The sequence below is a fragment of the Morus notabilis genome, unplaced genomic scaffold (assembly GCF_000414095.1).
Source record: "Morus notabilis unplaced genomic scaffold, ASM41409v2 Scaffold391, whole genome shotgun sequence".
NCBI lineage: Eukaryota > Viridiplantae > Streptophyta > Magnoliopsida > Rosales > Moraceae > Morus > Morus notabilis.
In genome coordinates this window covers 48,370-70,961 of record NW_010366228.1, presented here as the reverse complement: position 1 = coordinate 70,961, position 22,592 = coordinate 48,370, and the positions used below count along the sequence as shown (strand labels likewise).

Below are 22,592 nucleotides of genomic sequence, written 5' to 3'. Positions count from 1 at the left end.
ATATATATATATACAAACACACACATGCATGCATGCAGCGACGGAGCCAGAGCTTCTTTTTTTTTTCCCCTCTAAAGAATGTAAATTAACCAAAAGTTTAAACATAAAACTGTGCAACTTCTATTGTACAACTATTTGTCTATCTCTTACACTTCTTTTTATCTAATAATATTATATATATTTTTTTCATGAATTTTGTAATCTAATGTAATCCACACATTAAACTCCATAAAACTATAAATCTGGTAGTCTAGTTGATATTTGGTTTCTTTGTTGTTTTAACTTGAAATAGTAAGTACATTTAGAATTTAAAACTTCAGATATAATTGAAGCTTTAGAAACATCCTATGTAATACCAGGACACAATTTGTAAAAAAGCAAGAAACAAAAAAAAAAAAAATAATTGTGAGTGTAAAAATTGAAGAGAGCCCATTGGGTCTGCCTCTAGGCCCACTGTTCTCTGCTATTGTATATCAGTATATATGTACATATTTAGGGAACTAAAAAGAGTGTATAAGCTAGATTTTTATTCTTATTTTTAATTAATATTTTTTAAGTCAAATAACTATATTAGTTAAAAAGATATTAATTAAAAATAAAGAGTAAAAATCTAGACCCATGTATTTTAAGGATAAGTTTCAACAATTTTTACACATTTATATATTTTTGTATGGACAATATAGTTCCTCTTGAAATTTTAGCATCAATATGCAAATGTTTACACTATGCTTAACAATATAATGATTATCTCTCTTTTTCTTATTTATTTTATTTTTCTTTTTCCTTATTCTTTTGCAGGCGGATGATGGGCAAGGATTTGGATGGCTTGAGCTTTAAGGACTTGCAGCAAATGGAAGACAAACTGGCTGAAGGCATATTGGCAATAAAGAGCAAGAAGGTTCAAATTCGTTTATTTATTTTCTACAATTTGAAAATTATTCATCGTTTGAATAAAAAAAAAACTTTCTAATTCTTGGCCAATTAACTGAAAAACTTTCTGAATATAACACAATTTTCATGCAAAAATCATGATTGTGATCATCACTTAATTTTCATGGAATAAATGTAAGATTTCCTTTCAATGGCCTAATTAGAAATATTTCACATTTTGGCAGGAGCAACTACTTTTGGAGCAGGTTAAAAAGTCTACGTTAAGGGTAAAACTTTGCAAAAACCTTCATTAATATGGGATGTGGCTATTCCTATTATTCATTTGTTTTTATATACAGATCTAAATTTTATTATTATTATTTTAAAAAATCTATCATAGATTATATAATTTATTTTCTCTTTGGTACCTTAACAAGGAAATTAAAGAGTTTCACTAATGCAGACTTATTCAGCCATATATTATATGGTCATTTCATAGGGGGAAAAAAAAGATCGAAATCACATGATAGTCACAATTTGATGAAACTTTGAGGCATTTAAGCTTCTTAAAAATACCTAAATTTCTCTACAAATAACCAACCAACTTCTTTCTTTAAAGTACTAATTCTTGAATTTCAACACAAAAATATATATAATGATTTCTATTTTCTATATACATATCCTCAGGAGCAAAAAGCCTTGACAGAAAATGAGATTCTGCGCAAAGAAGTAAGAATTCGTAACTTGATCTAGCGTTTCAAATGCAATAAAATTACAAGAAAGCTATATTGTTTTATTCTGTTTTTGCTAATATATAGTTAACTCATTTTCACACTTTTGTATTTATATAAGTTGAACGAGATGAGACAAAACTATCTCACGCCTATCCTTACCTCCAATCCTCTGGACTGGAGATCATCATCCCTCAAAAGCACTACTAAATCTGTTGATCAGGAAAATGAGCATTTTGCAGACACCTCTTTGCAGTTGAGGTATATTGTGCCAATAATTTTATACTTTACATTTGTCTTCAATTATTTTTAGATAATATAGTAAAGGTATGGTGGAAAAATAGGAGAAGAAAAAATATTTCTTTATAATATAGTAAAGGTATGGTGGAAAAATAGGAGAAGAAAAAATATTTCTCATTCTCTGAATTAATTCTATACAGCCGGCCATCTTAGGGTTTTATACACAAAAGTAGAAAATATAAATTTCAAACTTTCTTAATATATCATATTTACAAAATTAATAGATTACGTTTTTCACAGGTATCACAAATGTAACTAAGGGCAATATAATGAGTCATAAACTATGAACTATACATTCACAGCATAGCAAATAGAATAAAACCGGCCGATAAGAAAATGTGAACTAATTACGTGTCATATATACTGTATATATTGTTATGTGATAGTTCTAATAATACGATGCTATATAATAATGATCACTTGTTACATCACTAATAATGAAATTTGGTGGGAATTTTTTTAAGGCTGCAGACAAATAAATTTGAGGCATAACCCTAAATCCTAATAGTAAGGATAAAGATTCTCTCCAGATGTTGCTAATTAGGAGAATTTACTATTATTTTTTGGAAGAAAGAGGAAAATAGGTCAAGACTTGAGATGAATTAAAATTAATAGGCCAATAGTTTACATAAGTTAATAAATAGGCAAAATTACTGTTTTTGTCCATAACTTGTTTGGTTATGAACCATAACTTGACAAGTTATTGTCCATAACTTATCTGGTTATGAACCATAACTTGACAAGTTTGTCCATAACTTATCTGATTATGAACCATAACTTGACAAGTTATGGCCTATTAATTTCTATAACTAAAAAATGACCTATATACTTTCTTAAGCTTTTCATATTGGCCTATTTCCTATTATTTTCCTTATTTTTTTCACTTAAAAAGAAAACTGAAAACTGAAGTTTTAATAAGCAAGGCTGCAACACTCGGAAGTCATTCTGAAAAAAAGCAGGTCTTCTTCCTGTTGATGGTTATTCATTTGGTTTATGTATATACACACACACATATATATATATATATATATATATGTATTTTTTTTTTCAGGTTGTCATCAGATTTTGGTCGAAAGAGGAAAGCGCCCAAGATTGAATCCAGCACTTCCCCCGAATCAGCTAGTCAAGTGGCCTCAGAGTGATTGAAATTGCTAGATGAAATTACAAGTTATTGTCATACAGTTTGTAGTTTTCTTTGCTTCCCGTAATTATTAGAATTATTATTATTTTTTTGGCTCAGTTGTAGTAATTTTCTTTGCTTGTTTAGCCGTAATGATTAGTTTTAGAAACTTTGAGAAGCAAATGTTTTTTTTTTTCTTTTTCCTTTGGGAAGCGGAGAATCTTCATTGAAAGAAAGGACTACATCTCTTCTCCTATGAAATGGCAAAAAAAAAAAAAAAGAAAAAAAAAATCCACTCTCTTCTCTTAAGATACTTTGTCAAATTAATAAATTCTCTTTGTACTTACAAATTAAGCTATCAAATGAAAAAAAAAAAAGAAGATGTTCTGAAGAAGTAAAGAAAACTTAATAAAGAAACACATCTAATAGTAATTAGCATATTATTTATATGAATATATGAAGTACTAGTAAAATTTAAAAAAAGACAATTGAAAACTAAAAATGTTATACACACACGTAACTGGTCATTAGTGAAGATATTCAAAGTAAGTTTCAAATAATTTTTGGCTATCATTGACTTTAATTTTCATGTACACAAGGCAAGGGTCCAATCGAACATCATTATAACTTGTTTCATTCACGTGTGGGGGGCGCTAATAATAGCTTATAATCCTAATAGGGTGCCTAGTTGTGAAGACTTTGGATGGCCACTTTTCATTTTATAGGCCACGAGTCACCTCTTTGTTACACCTCAATATCTCTTTTGAGGAATCTTTGGTTGAGCGGAAAACGCGTGAAAAGAGCAGCACTTGTTTGTGATTGGCTTTTGGTCCTTACATATATTACGGGTCATTATCAGTCCGTTTAGTTCGTTGATTCGAGTTTTTAATTTGAATTGAATTTTATATGAGAGTTTTTTTATTGTAGTAAAAAGGTTAGATATGACTGTTTTTGAGAACTTTTTACTGTAACAAAACTCGAATCAGTGAAATGAACGAAACCTTAATTCTCGTTCATATTCGAGTTTTTAATTCGAATTAAAATGTAATTTTATATAAGAACTTTTCACTGTAGTAAAAAAAAAAATTAAAAGTGATTTTTTATTAGAGTTTTTAACTGTAGTGAAATTAAAATTAAAAACTTAAATCGGTGAATGAACGAGGCCTTAAAATTGTGGAATTCAAATGATTACCGTCTAATTTTTAACCTCCTAACTAACTATATTATATCATGTTATTTAATTAATTTAAATATTAATATATAAATAAAATATTTTTCAATTATTTTAATGACTTGATATAATATACATTGATTACACATCGTTTAGAACAACAAAACTGATAAGTGATTAGATTGTAGAATTATGCATGAAGGCAAAACGCGTGAAAAGAATAACAATGATTGTTGTTTTGAGTCAAATTAAGAAATTTTTAATAGAAAAATGGAATTGTATTATTCAATTGTAGTATTAGCAAGTACAAAAGGGCTAATAAAATAAAGCGAAATATTTATCTGAACATAATCTGAAGAACAAAAATATAATTAGGTACCAAATTCCCTTTGGGAGTGACTGTTCTACTTTTCATTTTTTTCAGAATAAAATAAATAATTATGAGTTTTGTTTTAATTTGTGATTAGCTAGACTTAAAATTATAGTTGATTATACTTGTTACTACTGATATGGTAATAAACAAAATAATATATACTTAGGGCCCGTTTAGTTTGCTAGTTCGAGTTTTTAATTTGAGTTGAGATGTGATTTTATGTGAGAGCTTTTTACTGTAGCAAAAAGCTAGATGTGACTGTTTCTGAGAGCTTTTTACTGTAGTAAAACTCGAATTCTAAATTCGAATCGATAAAGTGAACAGGACATTAGTTTACCAAAGATATTAGATACTCAAGTCATGATCATTACCTCATGCTCATTACTATATGTAATATTGGTATTTCTATTTGTTTACAATGTTGATTGAAGGTTTGAATCTTGCTTCTTCTTTTTTTTTTTGTTTTTGATGATAAGAGAATCTTCCAATTTTATTAACAAAAAATGTATAAATACAAATCATTCAAGCGTAATTCAGCAATAAATAACTGTAGCATATCACTTATTTCTCTGTGGCTAGAGTTTTCATTTCCCCTTCTCATCTTTGCGCCGCCTCCGCTGCAAGTTTCAAAGGGCCAGAGTCTGTCACGTTTGAGCGGTGTTCTGGACTCTTGACCTTATAAGAAGGTGTCCAGATGTAGGAAGTTACTTCGTGCCACTTCATATTAAGAAGTCAACCATAACTTAACCTATTTATTAATCGTGTCAACCCGATTATAACCCAAATTCATTCATAGTAAATCTAAACCTGCTAAATTTGTGCAGATTTTGAGTCGTGTTGTTGTGTCGCTACCCGAATTGTCAGCCCTAATGTTCTAGGTTCAGATTTCTTTCTTTCTTTCTTTCTTTTTTAATTATTTTGAGTGGAGAGTTCTTTGATTTTTTATTTATATAAAAAAGAGTTCTCTAATGCATTTTGACATAAAAAATAATTTTTTTAATAGGTATGATTAATCTTCTATAATACCTTTTATTAATCTTTAATATCCACTTATCAAATTATAAAAAAAAACCTTCAAATTTATGCCATATCAACAAATCCATTAATATTATAGACGAACGTATACAGAAAGAGTATTTTGAACTGTTTTCTATATATTAGGGGCATTTTAAATCATTTTAAAAAAATTAAGAGGCATTTTGAAATAAGGTACATAGTTTAGGACATTTATGAAAATAATCTAAAGAAAATTAAAGTGGACAAGAGTAAAGATAATCTTGGAATGATAAGGGTGTGCAAAATATTAAAAAATTATATGAAGTGTGTATTTAGAAGGAGGTGTATAGAATAACAAAAAGAATGTAAATAGAAGCACCAGTTTTAAAATCATATGAAAATTAAACCATTTACTGCCATAATTAATTATTATAAAGGGAAAAAAAACTGCATTAGATTCCAACAAGTAATATTCTTTTGTGTAGCTTTCCTTTCAAGAAAGAATGATGAGGAATGATCTAATCAATACCCATGAATGCGATAGTGCATGCCTTGCGTCACTGTAGTACTTCTCTGACTATTAATTGTCCCAATATTGATCAAGTACAAATTGTGGATATTCAATCAAAAATGAAAAAAAAAGTACAAATTACGTGGACATATAAGATGACAAGATATGCAAGGGCGGGAGACGCATCTTATTAAGGGTATACGGCCTCCAATATATAAATATGTATATTGAAATTTTGCATGTATATTTTGTTAAAATTTGTAGTTTACCTTTCTAAAGTTTAGGTCTCGTTTATTTCGTCGATTCGAGTTTAGAATTTAAGTTTTGTTACAGTAAAAAGCTCTCAGAAACAGTCACATCTAACTTTTTTGCTACAGTAAAAAATTCTCACACAAAATCACATCTCAACTCGAATTACAAACTCAAATCAGCGAAGTGAACGGTTAGAAATTTATAACCGTGTTTGAAATTAATTTCATTTTTTGAGAAAAAAATAAAAATATTTTTAAAACGGCGTTTGATGCAATAAAAATAAAAATAAAAATGAAAATGATTTTTTAATTTAATGTAAAATGATAGAGAAATAAAAAATAATTTTTAATTTTTTTTAATTTTTTATTTTTGTTTTCTCCTCTCTCGAACAGAGAGAGAGATATATATATTAATGGGTTTTGTATACTGAAAATAATCTCTTGATAAAATTATCAAACACATTTTTAAAAATGATTTCTATCTGAGATTGAAAACGTTTTTATTTTCATTTTCATACAGAAAATAAAATCATTTTAAAATGAGTTCTAAACGCGCCCTATATTGTTCATTATCTCTCAAAATCTGAATTATATATCCGCTTATTCTCACTTGGTATATTAGTATTATAATTTGAATGATCAGAAAAAATTTCTTATTTTCAGTAGGCTCATTAAAAGAAGATTGCATACATACAAATGATTGAGATAGGAAAATAAGACATGGTACTCATCCAAAAGCCTGATATAGGAAACACAAGACAAAAGATCTTTAAAAAAATTTGACAAAAATAAGACAAAAGATATCTTTAAGAAGAATCGACATAAGACGTGAATTTTTTTTTATTTTTTATTTTTATAAATGTATAATTTACCCCCAAAAAATAATTAAAATTTATATGTCCATCATCTCTAAAAATATGAAATTATATATCCGCTTCTTTTTATTTATTTTTCTGGCTCCGCCTTTGAAAATATGGTACAGTAATGATCAGAAATGCAATTTCTTATTTCAGTGGTTTATCGAAAGGAGATATATGTGTACTGAGACAGGAAAATAAGATACGGTACTCACCCAAGAGATTGAGATAAGGAAAAAACACAAATCTTTAAAACGAATACCCTATCCTTTTTTTTTTTTTTTTTTTTTTTTTGCGAAAATATATTTATTTGCTAAAATTAGTTTTCATTTTGATAACATCTCAACATACGGGTACAATTTGTTGTCTTTTTCCATGATTGGAAGGGACTACTTCAAGCATTGTTTATGAATTTTAGCTATCATGAGTAGTATCTAATGAACAGTTAATTGATCTCAACCCAATTCTATGTAAATAATAATAATAATAATAATAATAATAATAATAATAATAATAATAATAATAATAATAATAATAATCCCATAAACAATTTAATGCCGATGGAGTAAGTTTCTATAATATAAAGAGCTGCTAACGGCCACACAAGTGCGGGTCCTATATCATTGATTTCTTTCCTGCATGCACAAAGATAAAATCTGTATTTAATTTCTTTAATCATGTTACATTATTTAATTAAGATATAAAGAGATTTGAGATTAACTTTTTATCTGTAAAAATAACAAAAAAGAATTCGAAGTTTTCAAACTCATGATTGATAATAATGTGACCCAAATGAACATATGTAACATAATATACATACGTATACATAGGCATATAAAAAGGAAAAAAAGTTGTATATATATAAACCTTAAATTAAATAGTGGTTTAGGTTTTGTCCACTTGGCACACATGAAGATCATTAGTTACATATGTACCTCAATATTGTTAGGCCACCAAGCTGATTGGTTAGTAGGGACAAACAATAACTACAGTTTGGAACCGCCCATAAAATAAAAAAGGAGTGAGTATAAGAAAAATGATGGCAATTATATAAAATAAAAGAATCATGCATATAGATTAAGCATAGGGTTTGTAAAAATATTTTTTTGGCTCTATCAAACAGCATAATTTGCATTGACTTTCATTATCATGCTCGTCACCCTCGTGTCACTTTCTTATATTATCTTTTATGTGCATAAAAAAAAAAGTCACAAATATACACGCCCATATCATGCGGTTTTTATTGGAGTCAATGTTCTTACTTTGCACCACACTATTGGTACATATCTTTGGTCTATTTTTTGATATGTGATATAATATTAATTTTGATTGGCAACTAATTTATTATCTATACAACAATTGAAGATATTTTCAAAAGAAAACATTGGAAAATTAATGTAATTCTTACGACTTTTCAAGTATTTTAAATATTAAACAAATGTTTTTCTTTTGCTTTTTCATGTTAAAAGTGTTGAAACACTAACAACCACCAGATACGAATGGTCAACGGTTAAAAATTAAAAAATTTCCTCTGTACTTATGATTTGCCTTGATCATAAGAAATGCAACCTACACAAATTGCAATTCACTTTTGGTGTACTGATCTTTATATGGCAGATCATGGCATAGGTGAGGATCATACTTTCTCCCTCATTTTTCACTATTTTAGAGTTCATTGTTAGAGAAATTAAGGGTCAATGACCGAGTTAAGAGTCATCGATTGATAAAATTGATCTGCTGGGAGAACAAAAATGTTAGTAAACAATAAAAAGACACAAGAAATTATAGTGGTTTCCTTAATAATGCAGGGTACGTCCACTGTAGGACTCCGGTGGTTTCACTATGACTGCTAAAAAGCGTTACAATGAATCGTTTTGAGAAGAAAGGGATGAGAGAGAGAAATGTATGTTAGAAAATACAGTAAATAATAGAGAAATATGATGTAAGTGAGCGTGGGAGCTTTTGTGTGTTGTAGAAGCATGCCGAACTGTGTGCAAATGCCTTGCATTTATAGTTGATGAGATTCTATGAGTTGTTTCTTGATTCTCTGCGTGATATGGCCTTCAATCTGCGATATTCCTTTCCTTCTTAGGCGCTGCATGACTTTACTTAACTAGTTCTGTCCATAATCGACCGGTCAATCGTGGTTTCTTGTCTATTTTGAGTTGATTCGGCTTCTTTGTTGCCTGATTGCTGGAGATATTATTTTCTTATGTGAAAGACAATCAATTTCATCCAACGAGAGGGTATCTTGTGGCCTAAGTCGATCGTTGACCTTTTTCCTCATTAATTCTTCTAGTTCGAGCAGTTGATTTCTTTCATTTTCTGGTGGATTCTGCTGCCAAAACCCGTATAAGGAATGTCTTGAGTATATTCTCTTGTGGCTTGATGCCCAAGGCTGTTCGTCGACTCGTGGGATCGACTAATGGAGTTGATTAGTCACTAGTCAACTTTGCTTGCTCGGAGAGTCGCGATAACTTATTTAGTAACCTTCCGAAGCCCGAGTTGCCGCATGTATGGTGAGAGATGATGTACGAAATCTAATATCAACAGTAATTATATTATTTTCTAGAACGATTGCCATGCATGCCAGCAATATAGGACTTCATGGCCTGAAACGTGTTTCACGTGTTTATCCAGCTAGTCTTCTAACTCAGCATACACCACGTGGATTGACGTGTAAGCATCTTAATCAGTAAAAAGATTGCCACATAAGCAATTTCAGACTAATTTAACAAATGCCACATCTGCCACGTCAAAAACTCCATAACAAATTTCCAACATTTTTTTCAGATTATTACTCAGTACATTTTAGTGTATGTAAAGTGTCAATTTTACCTATACATAAAAAAAAAGTGTAGATAAAGACCTTCTACACAGTTTTACCGATACATTTTGGCATTTTTACAATGCGTGGGTGAAGGGTTTTTTTCTACACATATTGAGGTTTTACTTAAATATTTTTTCTTGTAGGTACCAGAAAACAAAAAAGAGCTTTAAAAAAATAAAACAGAAAACAAGAAAGAAGTTACTAATCATGCATCACACTTTGCCTATTTTTCACCATGAAACAGATAGCTAGTTGATTTGTAAGGTTCAAACATTATAACACCACACATTGTGTTTTGATTCATTTGGTACAATTTGATTTAAGAATCTAATCTCAACTAGTATTTAGGAGAGAAAAAAAGAGGTGTGTTTAGGATTTTAAAATCCTGTTTAAACCTATGCTTTGAAGATTTCTTTTTAACGTCATTTTAAATAATTAGTTGTTATTATGACCTTTTATTTTATCTTTATTAATTAAATGACAATTATTTATTTTTTTATTAGAGTGAGATAAATAATATTTTCTATCATTTTGAGTGTTATTATTGGTTTTTTTTTTTTTTTTTTTTTTTTTTTTTTTTTTCTTTCCTAATACGAAAAGGACATTACACAATTCTACTTAAACGTCGATGAGTCCCTTTCCCACTCATAACATTACACACTCAATACCACATAAAGCATTGGTCGGACAGGTATCCTAAAATGAGACAATAGAATATCAAGCCATGGGCGCACATTCCGGAAGGCAGAAAAGGAAATGCATCTTTTAGTGCTCCACCAACATATTGATGGTAGTGATTTCAAGATTTGAGCCGCCTAAGTTTGACAATCTGAACCTATACTCAATAGTATTAACAAGCACTGGATGCCACCTATAATGTGTCGTTTTTTCACAATTCAAATCCTCATTTTCAAACTATATATTCCAGTTTAGATTACAGTTCATATGTGTTTTCAAATGTCAGTTCACTCACAATTTAAAGCTCCGTTCATTTCACCGATTCGAGTTTTACTATAATAAAAAGCTCTCAGAAACAATCACATTTAACTTTTTTGCTACAGTAAAAATCTCTCATATAAAGTCACATCTCAACTCGAATTAAAAACTCGAATCAACGAACTAAACGGGCCCTAAATATCTCTATTCATATACTAAAATTTACATAAAAAAAGGTTCAGATTGCCTAAATTCCACTGAGAATATCATAAAGGAATTATATATATAAATGTTCCAGTAATTAATATAATGGTAATTTTATATATATTTTTAAATATTTAACATGTACACGCAATTAGTCAAAACTAATCGGCTAATTGGCATTTATTAGGTTAAAACTCCCCAACATTGTCTATTCATAGTTTGTTAAGGCCGTAGGCCATTTTTAAACCAGTCCCTTAAATTTGGAGCATGTAAAAGGCCATATTTAGTTGCATCATGTTTTCCAACCATGCATTAACTTCTATCGTTAATATTAATGATTCAATTATCTAATCTTATAGTCAACATGAAATCATGAAATACATATATAATATAACCAGATGCAATCAAAATACAGATCATCACACCACTAAGAAAATCCTATAAACCATACGATTGCCTAATCTCTCTCTCTCCCCTATCGACGTGGGTCCTTTATTCTCGTATATTTCCATATTATAGCATGCATTTCTACGATATTATGCTTTTAATATTAGTTGTTTTTGTAACTCAATATTATTTTAGTTGCTTAATTAATATAGTATATGATTTGCCCATGCCTTTATGCTCATTGACGGAAGAAAAATAAAAATTAACTGTTAGATTAACATCATATGCTATATATATATATATATATATAATAATAATAATAATCGCTAGCTAGCTAGTAACTATTGGCAATTACATTATAAAATCAACACATGCATGATATTTTAACTGACTAAGAAGATAAAAAATTAATATATATTTCTAGAAGAAAATATATTATTTTTTAATTAGTAGTACATGTCTACAGTATGTAACGTGACAATAAAAAGGATAAATTAGCAAAAGTAACACAGTGAAGACAAAAGATAAGTGAAAAAAAAAACCCTAAGAAACAACTAAGTAAGAAGTTATTTGATTAAATTAAAAAAGAGCAAATTTTAAAATTGGTGGTTTGTTTGTACGTAGGACCACTATAAGGTAAGGTTCTCAAATCAATAGCCACAAACACTATAAATTAAAGTCCATGTTGTAATCATCATCACCACAAGCCTCCATAGTCTCCCTTTATATTGTCCACCTTCCAACACTATCATCACTTTTGTCGGCCGCTTTCATTTTCCCTTATTATTTCCATCCAAAAGAAAAAGAAAAAAAAATCCCAGTTTGGAGTTAGCTAGTTTGTTTCTCCAGCTCCTTGATTTTCTCTCCCACAGAGATTTTCCTCAACACCAAACATCTTTATTCCTATCGAAGTTTCTGTACTCATTATTCTCTCTCACCAAATAAACATGACTACTCGCCAAGAATTCCTCACTCTTCCAAGAAGCTCAAGCACAAGCAGCAACAGATCTTCAAGAAAAATCATCCCTGCAGCTTCCGCAAATCATTTCAGATCCTCTTCTTCATCGTCAGCCACGATCAATCTCTCGCCGGAGACCGACGGAGTCTCTGATAAGTTCGATCTTCTCCGAAACCGACACCGGCATCACAATAACCTAGCCAAAAGTACTCAATACAGGCTCTCTTCTTTCTTCCGCTCTCTTTTGAATATTCTCTCCTTCCCAACCATTCTTCCCACCTGCAAGTGGCTTACAATCCCTTCGCAGCTCTCCGTGACGCCTTCCCTTGGGCGAAAAGTCACCGGAACCCTATTTGGGAACCGGCGCGGCCATGTCAGCTTCGCCGTCCAGCTTGACCCCCGTTCGGAGCCGGTATTGCTCTTGGAGCTTGCCGTGTCGACGGCGTCGCTGGTGAAGGAGATGGCGTCGGGGCTCGTCCGAATCGCGCTCGAGTCGGAGAAAACCCCAGCGGCGCACGGGCGGGGCGCCATGCAGGGGAGAAAGCTGTTTCAGGAGCCGACATGGACGATGTACTGCAACGGGAGGAGGTGCGGGTACGCGGTGTCACGCACGTGCGGGGAGTCGGACTCGCACGTGCTGAACGTCGTTCGGAGCGTGTCGGTCGGGGCGGGGGTTATTCCGGTGGTGGAGGACGGGCGGAAGAAGGGTGAATCGGAGGGCGAGTTGCTGTACATGAGGGCTAAGTTTGAGCGAGTCGTGGGGAGCCGTGACTCGGAGGCGTTTTACATGATGAACCCGGATGGGAATGGTGGGCCCGAGCTCAGTATTTTTCTTCTTAGGTTATGAAAAATATATATATATATATATATATATTTATAGAAAAAAAGGGGGAAAAAAAAAATAAAACTTCCATATAGTATTGCCTGGTTTGGTATAGGTTTAGGTAATTGCAAAATGTTTGATTAGTGATTCCATTTTCTGTGTATTGTATCGACCTTTTTTTTTTTTCTTGATCGAATTTTCCTCTTTGGTCATGTAAACTCATGTGGGTAATTTGTACCATGTTTTTTGACACTTAAAATATGTAATTTAACCTTAAAAAAATGTCCATATGTAGATAAAAAAAATTATTAATAGATAAAGTTAATCCTAATTCTGTCTGAGCTGTTAACAAAGGCTAGTACTCTTTGATTACTAATTAAAAATGTATTGTGTCAGATAATGACCTTTTCCATATTGTTTGCTTTGTGTGCGTGCGTGCCTTCACGTAGGTCATGACTACTCGTAAAAAAAAAAAAAAAAAAAAATTAATTAATTTATCAAAGTATTGTGCCGGATTAATTGGCACGCTTGTCGTTTTTCCACCTACGGAAACACAAATACTGACAAAGACACCCACAGATATATATATATATATATATATATAAAGAAAATTTTCTATATCGAGGAGTTTTAAAAACCGAGGTCAATTATAAAATGTGTTATTATAGTGATATATGAAGTATATGCTATGCCTGTAAGAGTTGTAAAGTAAGATGAAAATTTATGTTTTTGATTTAAATTATGAGAATTTTTTTTGGTGTTTCTTATTTTTTAGGAACATCGGTATTCTGTGTTTATTAACCGTCAGATTTGTAATACTTTTTTAATTTAATTTGACTTTTGATCAGATTTAACACAGATCTGAAGGCTGACAAGCAAAAAATATCTGTATTCTCAAAAAAGAAAGAACACTAGAGAAAATCTCTTAATTTATATAAGCTTTAATTTACATGTAGCAAAGAAGAGAAAGACAGAGAACGAACCCATAAAATTCATACATATATAAGCACTTCATAAGCAATATTTAGCTGGCTAGATATGAACTTTTTTATGCCAAGGTTTGAGCTCTAGTTATGAGACCTAACACAAGGTGTGTATTAGAAGATTGGCTGAACTAATTCATTTTTTTTTAATTAATTCATCACACAAGTGCACTAATAGAGTCTCTTTTGCGGATTTCTTTTTTCTTTTTGACTTTTTGATTAGGACAAGGTATTAAAATAAATCGAATATTTCTTCTCAATATATATTTTTCACATTTATATATTTTTGTATCTATATTTTATACGTATATTTGTATCTATATTAATTTTAATAGTTACTTTTATATTTACCCATCAATAGATATCATTGTCTTAGCCGTAAGAAATTAATTTTATAGTCAGAATAAATGAGATATTTGGCTAAAAAAATTTATAACAATTATTAAAAATAAATTCTTATTACGTCACGTTATCAAATTTTTATATTTAATAATAATTACTGATAAAAATATAATCATTAAAAACTCATTCATATATATCTATATTTACATTATATTTCTAAGACTTTAATTTAGGGTCCTTTGTCGTCCTTAGTGGAAAATAAAGCTATCATCCAAATAGTGGCCCCAAAATAGTTGCTCATGACAAAAAGAGCATCTTTCTAGGAATCACTGTCATGCACAACACTAACAGCGATGCATATTTCTCCAATATATGTGGAGAGATCCGATCACCTTCATACATGACGCCAATATATATGGCCTTTTTCTTTTAAAGAAAAATTTTGCAACTATTTTCTTATGCTAGCTTTTCCATGTTCCCTACCATTAACGCATTGGGATTTTTTTTTTCTCCTTTTCGATGAGCTTCGATTAATGTAATATTGTCCAACCAGTTATATTCATGACCATATGTAATTGCCTCTAAAAGCTCTAAGAAATTAACAGGCTAGGGGTAATAAATTTCTGATTTTAAATTCTTGGCGGTTGGTGGCATGAATTTGTGTTTAAGTGCATGCTAATTGAATTAATTTGCATAGTAGTATGATAATTAATTATTTTGTAATTATTTCCTTTTTTTTTAAGTCAAACGATATGGTTGGGTGGGATGGGACTGGGGCATAACAAGGCGTTCGAGTTTGATCCAGCATGTATCGAAAGAATGTTAAGAGTTTGGTGTGGAATAGAGTGACATACTTAACCAAAGATTAGTTGTGTGATCTCAATATATAAAACAGAACTTGCATAACATTATAAATCTGTTTCTTGTTATCTGGCATGAAGGTAGTACTCGATATTTACTGTTATACATATGTGATAAGTACATAATTTCATATATCTTTTCTAATTAATTTTCCCATGTTACTTTGTTTTGTTTTTGAGTGTTTTTGTGTTTTATTGTTTTTTTTTTGGTGTTTTATAGGTTTTTAAATCAAAAGAATGAAGAACACATCAATGGCTTGGTCGGAAGCTTTCCGGAGTTGATTTAGACGTCAATTTGGAGAAAACACCAATGGACAGCTTATGGGCGCCTTGGCACCACTGTGCACGCAAAACAGCATGCTGGGCAGAAGACGGGTCGGAAGCTTTCCGGAGTTGATTTAGACGTCAATTTGGAGAAAACACCGAATGGACAGCTTATGGGCGCCTTGGCACCACTGTGCACGCAAAACAGCATGCTGGGCAGAAGACATAGCGCTTAGGCGCTACTGGACAATGACGCGGCGCTACTGGACAGCGCCGCGGTGCTCCGGAGCAACTCACGTAGTGCTGCAGCGGTAGGAGCGTGGTGCTGCAGCGGTAGGAGCATGGTGCTGCGGCGCCGTGCTGTGACTTGGCCTCCAAGAAACCCTTGTTTTGACCCCGAAAATTGCCCTATTTGACCTAAATTTATATGACGTTTGGTTCATGGATTCAGAATCATGATTCAGAATTATTCTTGATTTATGTGTATTTTTTTGTGAGAAAAAACACTGTAACGAGCCACGAGCCACGAGTCACGAATCATGATCCGAACTATGACACGAATCCACCAACCAAACGCACACTTAGAAATTTATAAATAGGCAACTTAGCGCCTGATTAGAGAGCTCTTACCATTATTTTCCAGCTGTCAAGAGATAAAGAAGAAGAAGAAAAAGAGGAGATTCTTGAAGATTTTTCTAGTTCTTTCTTCCCTTCTCTCTTTATTTTCTTTTTAATTATGTTAGGTTAGGTTTTGTTTTGGTTAAGGGTGATTTTAAAACCCTAGACATGGATTTATGTTTTAATATTTTAATATTATTTTTCAAATTTCTATTGCAATTGTTTATGTTCTTCCAATATTAATGTTCATGATTGTTCTTGTTTTGTTTGTGTGGCCAACCAAATAGGACTTGAGAATATTCTATTGCTAGATTAGCAGTCTTGATCCGTAATTGTCTTGATTTTCTTATCATCAGTAGTGAATTGTGGTCAACAATTGTGGGAGGCTTTTGTTTGATTGCATGTGGAAATACTCTAGGTTGAATGATCCAAGCTTGTGTGATTGTTATCTAGATCAACCTATCTTTCTCATTATAATGCTTTCTTTGGATTGAATCTAGAGAGCTTATTCCAGGTTGTTTGAGGAAAAGAGATTAAGTGAAGTGCTTGTTTTGCTTAATGACGAACTAAGGAAAGATTGAGGTACCAGAGTTTGTTGCTATCTACAGTTGGTAATTTTAATAGAAAATTGGAGATAATATTGCATTTCATTATGATTTCATTGTTTAATGGTAGAGATTGATTCTTTGACCATTATTTAATTATTATTGTTTTCTTCTTTATTTATTACTAGTTTTGTTTTCTTTTATTTTATCTAGTTAGATTAATAGTTCAAAATCATTCTTTTATATTTTTGTTAGTAAACTTAATAACATATTAATTAAATCTCAATCCTCTGCGAGAACGACCCTTACTCAACTACTATACTATATTATAATGACATTTTAACAAGGTTTATAAATTTGTTTTCTTGTTTTTAGGTTTTCTTTTATTTTTGATATACACGTGAAAATATCATCAATATGGGACATGTTTGTTTCACCGTACTAGAGTATTATATTGTATAATAATACATAATATAATGTTTAATGTGAGTATCGTATTGAATAAACTAATATAAATGATTAATATAGTATATATTGTATTATTGAATATGAGTCATTTATTGTGTATTGTATTGTATTATTTTATCTGAAATCCATGATTCATTTCGGTGTTGAGCCCGACTGACGGTCAGGGCCGACATAGAGTCATGTTGGGCCTATAATGTTTAAAAATTTGAGGGGCACAATACAAATTTATATTTTTTAAAATTATATTTTGATCCCAATTTTTTTGTAAAATTAGATTTTGACCCTAAAAATATTTACAAAATTACGTTTTGATCGCAAAACTATTGAAAAATTTTATTTTACCTAAAATTTTTGAAAATTTATATTTTGACCATGAAATTTTTGATATTTTACATTTTGACTCCTTATATAATACATTATGACACCAAACACTGTATTGTATTAACAATACAATACAATATAATGCACCTTATATAATAAAATACAATACAATCTACTAAACATGGCTATGATCATCTGTGCAAGATTCATCAAATAAGTAAATTTTAATATTTCTACTTAAGTGTTAGGCACCAGTGTCGGAGATATTGAACAACAAACATTAATAAAATGCGAATCTTATTATATATGAGACGCACAGTATTAGAATCCATCTTTTACTAATTGGGATGCTAATTAATAGTAGAGGTGCTTCAAACATTTTCTTAAAACATAGAAAAAAAAAATGAAATTATTCAACCGAAGATTCGGGTTTGAGTTACCAAAGCTTACTTATTTGTAGCTTCTACCCACCATGGCCATTGGAACCCGAGCTTTCGATTCGCCAATAGTAGGGAAGAACTGGTGAAGCACGAAATTGAGAGTACAGTAACAACAAATATATATATATATATATATATATATATATATGGTCGTGCATGGCGCTAAATCAACAAATATCAAAACACAAACTTGTGGATTATTTAATAAAGAAAAACATGATGATAATCAGTGCAAGCTGACAGCCACATGGAAAGCGCAATATACAATGTTATAGGCTCATAGCAAATAATTAAGGAAAAAAAGAAACAACAAGAAATCGCAAGAGATTGAAACAAACCTATGAAATAACACAAAAATGGAAAGATCTTGGTTTTTTGTCGTTTGAAAATAGTTTTTTTTTTTTTTTTGTTGTTGTTGTTGTTGTTGTTGTTGTTGTTGTTGTTGGTATCTATATCTATCTAAACCCCTAATAATACAGCTAAATTAATTATCCGAATATAAGATGGTTTTAGATATTTGTTTAAGCCTCATCCAGCTAAATATCTCACATAAGATATTTTCAAGATATTTTTGTTTAACAAAGTCGACGTGGCTCAACAATGTTCTATGATTAACAAAAATAAAATCATAAATATAATCATATAGATGATTGATTAGCTACATTTTGTTGGATGTTAAATATTCAATCTTGGCATATACGTATAGATGAGTGCATGATTATAATATAAATTTTTCTTGCGATTCTCTACAGCAACCATTTGAAGCCACTGAAGAAAGTGTGGCACACGAATATATTGTCCTTGCGACACTCGGCTTTGTCACCTATATCTATAGGTCAGTAACGCACGGTGCCATGTGAGGCCTATTAAATGCGAAGAAGTATATATAATATATATACCATGCAATTATAATATATATAGAGAGAGATTAGCAACTTAATTATTCCACTATGCTAAGATAATTTTTGAAGCTTGGACAAGTGTCGATCGTTTCCCATACACACCTTAATCATGAAGTTCCTTCCAATTCAAAAAAATAAAAAATAAAAAATAAATCAGGAAGTTCCCTTAATTGTATATGGTGGGTGGAGTTCACTAGTAGTATTATTATACGTGCCATGCATAATATATTCATCTATATATTTATCTATTATATATACATATATACATATTTATTTATGTATACATCTAATAATTTGGACGTGTGAAACCCTTTTTGGTTTATAATTAGTTTTGAAGTTTGTTGAGGCTAGAAGATATTTATGAGAGAAAATGGGACCACTGATAATCTATTAATTCTTATCCCTTCAATTGTTTATAGAATATGTTGAGTGGTTTATGGGTAGTGGTGGGTATTTGTTTTGTTCTTTTTCAAAAACCATTAAATTGGTTATAATATTAGAGACTTTACTATAGCAAAATGGGGAACCAAAAAAAAAAAAAGGAAAGATAAAATCTGTCTAGCTTATCATGATTTTGTATTACTACTGTCACATGAGCACATGTTATTCCTCCGAATAGTGTTATAAAATGTTTCTTTTTTGTTGATTGAAATGATTTTCTTTAGGAGTACAAATTTTGGGTGAAAAAATATTTCGGTGTGGATTGCTATATAGAGGGGGATATTGGTCAAATCTTGTTCTGGTTGACCACATCTAGGAAGTTCTAAGTGGAGAAAGTTCTCTGGTGATATTTCCTTTATAATTTTTTTTTCTTTTAATATTATGGAAAAAAATACATGGTAGCCCGGTATACTATAGTCAGTAGTACAATAGAATACCGCTAGTGGCACAACAGCAATTCGATACTTCTGATAAACTGTAGAATTACCTTCAGTATCATGATAGATTACCATTTGCAGCACGAAGCTGGACAATTGTTGATCGTTTTTCAAATGGTACTACCACACCTAAAGTGAGTGAAGTTCATCGATCCGTAGTATTATTAATAAAACATATGAATTTATCTTTCTTGTATTTTGAGGTGTAAAATTATAGCCCAAGTGGAAGGCACCTCACTTGGTAACGAAATTATAGCCCAAAATTTATAAACAAGATTCTCTCTCGTTTTCATTTTTTTCTCAAAAACTGTGAAAAATAAAAATGAAAACAACTTCAAACACAAATTCAATTAAATCTATTTGAATTTATCTTTCTTGTATTTTGAGGTGTAAAATTATTAGTTAAATCTTTATATTCAAGTTATCTAAACAAAAAAGCTATTGTGAATTTCAAGCAATATTAATCAATGAATTGACAAGAAAAAGTATGAAACAAATATATCAATTTGATTTAAAAAATATATATATCAATTTGAAAAGCTCTTAAAATTAATGTTGAAGAGTAAGTAGGAACAAGCAAAGGTATAAAGAAGATTGGTCAAGAGAGATTAGAGCTTTTTTTCCTTTTTTTATCAACTCTTTTTTTTTTTTTTTCAAATTCTTAGTAGTATATAAATTAGATAAAAGTAGTATATTTTTATAAGTAGGTGAATATAGCTATTCTGTTTTCACAGAAAAATAAATAAAATGGATATAGTCAGTTGATGTATAATATACGCGGTATTATATGTATAACAGTCCGCTTAATACATCTTATACATAAAAAATTAAAAAAGAAATGTCCGAGTTCTTAAAACAATATTGTTGGTAGAATTTGAAATAAATGGAGGAATTTTAACTATTGATATTCTGCAATAAATAAAACTATTGGGATGTACAAAAGCTAAGAATCTCATGTTCCAAAGAGAAAAGTTACCACCAAAATATCAATTTGTTACCTTTTTATTAGTATTACCATAAATGATCATAGTTAATAGATATAATTAATTAGCATTCTTCATTATTTGGAGGCCTTCATTATTTAGGGGCCTTAAGTCATTGCCTAATTGGCCTTAAGGAAGAGCTGACACTGCTTACTACCTTGAAAAAATGTTTTTTTGTTACATAAAATATCAAAGCTACTCTTTAATTAATTAACCACAAAATAAAAATTTGAACACAATTATAAAATATTTAAATAATATTTAATTTTCTTTTAAAAAAAAAATCAGATCTGATTATTTAAATCCCTCTCCCTTCCGCCCCTTCCGAGCATCGCCACTCTATACCTATCCCCACTGCTCCCAACCTTTGCTGAGACCACCCTGCCTTACCCAGCAATCAATATCCATTGAGAAATTGAACAGCCCGATACCCACCTCACTTTCAATCCCTAGACCCAACCACTGCAACAAGGCAATCGTAGCTGTAACCTCCAAACTCAAATGAAGGGCTCGTTCAGTTCGCCGATTCGAGTTTTTAACTTAGCAATATAAGTTAGATGTTATTTTTTATGAGAGCTTTTAACTGTAATAAAATTGAAATTAAAAAGTCAAATCAGTGAAATGAATCAGGCCTAAGACATTCACCGACCACTGAAGAAGTGAGTTGCACCTACGCTTGTGATCAATCAAAATATAGGTCATGACTCACGTCATCTAGATCAGTAGTGGCGAGTACCCATGATAGCAGGGATGAAGCCAGAAAGATTTTTCAGGGGGGTTTGAGTAAAACTAAAATTTTAAACTAAATTAAGTATGTTATAAAATATAGTTATGAGTAAAAATTAAGAGGGTAAATGAAATAATATTGAATATCTTACATAAAATTTAGAATCAGAATCTTTTAGAAGGACAAAGTAATAAATTTTACATAAGTTATAAAAATAAATATCAAAATAGCTAGCTGCCTAGAGCAACCCCCCTTAGTTAGCTCCGTCCTTGCACGAATGGCTCAACGCGATGGGCATATATGACGTAACGATAAGCAAAGGATGATGATGCAAAGACGAGAGGGTGATGACGCGATAAGAGCTCAACATCTGGGTTTGCGGAGCGGGCATAATAGGTTTGCATGGGTTTTGGGGAGGTGGGGGCGGAATGGACGACGGGAATGTGTGTGGGTTGGCGGCTGTTTCTCAGATCTCTCTGAAATGCTTTGACCTTGAAAATTGTCTTATTTAATCCAAATTAGAAATCTATAAATAGGCAACTTAGGGGCTGATTAACGAGCTCTTATCATTATTTTCCAACTGTCAAGAGATGAAGAAGAAGGAGAAGAAAAAGAAGAGATCTTTAAGATTTTGCTAGCTCTTTCTACCCTTCTCTCTTTATTTTCTTTAGTTTTTATATTCTTTTTAATTATATTAGGTAAGGTTTTGTTTTGATTAAGGGTAATTTTAGATTTGTGATTTAATATTTTGATATTATTTACGAGTTTTTTTTCATTGAAATTGCTTATGTTCATCCAATATAAATGTTCGTAATTGTTCTTGTTTTGTTTGGGTGCCCAACCAACTAGACTTGAGAATATTCTATTACTAGATTAGGAGTCTTGATCTATAATTGTCTTGATTTTTTAATCATTAGTATTGAATTATGGTCAATAATTGCAG

General features: G+C 30.9%; 2 protein-coding genes across 2 annotated transcripts in view; both read left to right on the top strand.

Moving 5' to 3' along the window:
• Positions 1-3,043, top strand: part of LOC21386947 (MADS-box transcription factor 23) — a 5,426-nt gene extending 2,383 nt beyond the window's left edge. Inside the window, exons 4-8 of the mRNA XM_024173366.1 lie at positions 799-898; positions 1,116-1,157; positions 1,558-1,599; positions 1,723-1,862; positions 2,953-3,043. Coding sequence (XP_024029134.1) covers positions 799-898; positions 1,116-1,157; positions 1,558-1,599; positions 1,723-1,862; positions 2,953-3,043 — 415 coding nt within the window. The remainder of the gene's footprint in view (positions 1-798; positions 899-1,115; positions 1,158-1,557; positions 1,600-1,722; positions 1,863-2,952) is intronic.
• Positions 3,044-12,316: 9,273 nt separating this feature from the next.
• On the top strand, positions 12,317-13,377 carry LOC21386946 (protein MIZU-KUSSEI 1). The gene has a single exon (XM_010109908.2). It carries the CDS (start codon positions 12,485-12,487, stop codon positions 13,340-13,342), a length of 858 nt encoding a protein of 285 aa, XP_010108210.1. The 5' UTR covers positions 12,317-12,484; the 3' UTR covers positions 13,343-13,377.
• The last annotated feature ends 9,215 nt before the right edge of the window (positions 13,378-22,592 follow it).

Coding starts and splice junctions, on each gene's coding strand:
- LOC21386946 (XM_010109908.2), top strand. CDS start 12,485: ATGACTACTCGCCAAGAATTCCTCACTCTTCCAAGAAGCTCAAGCACA.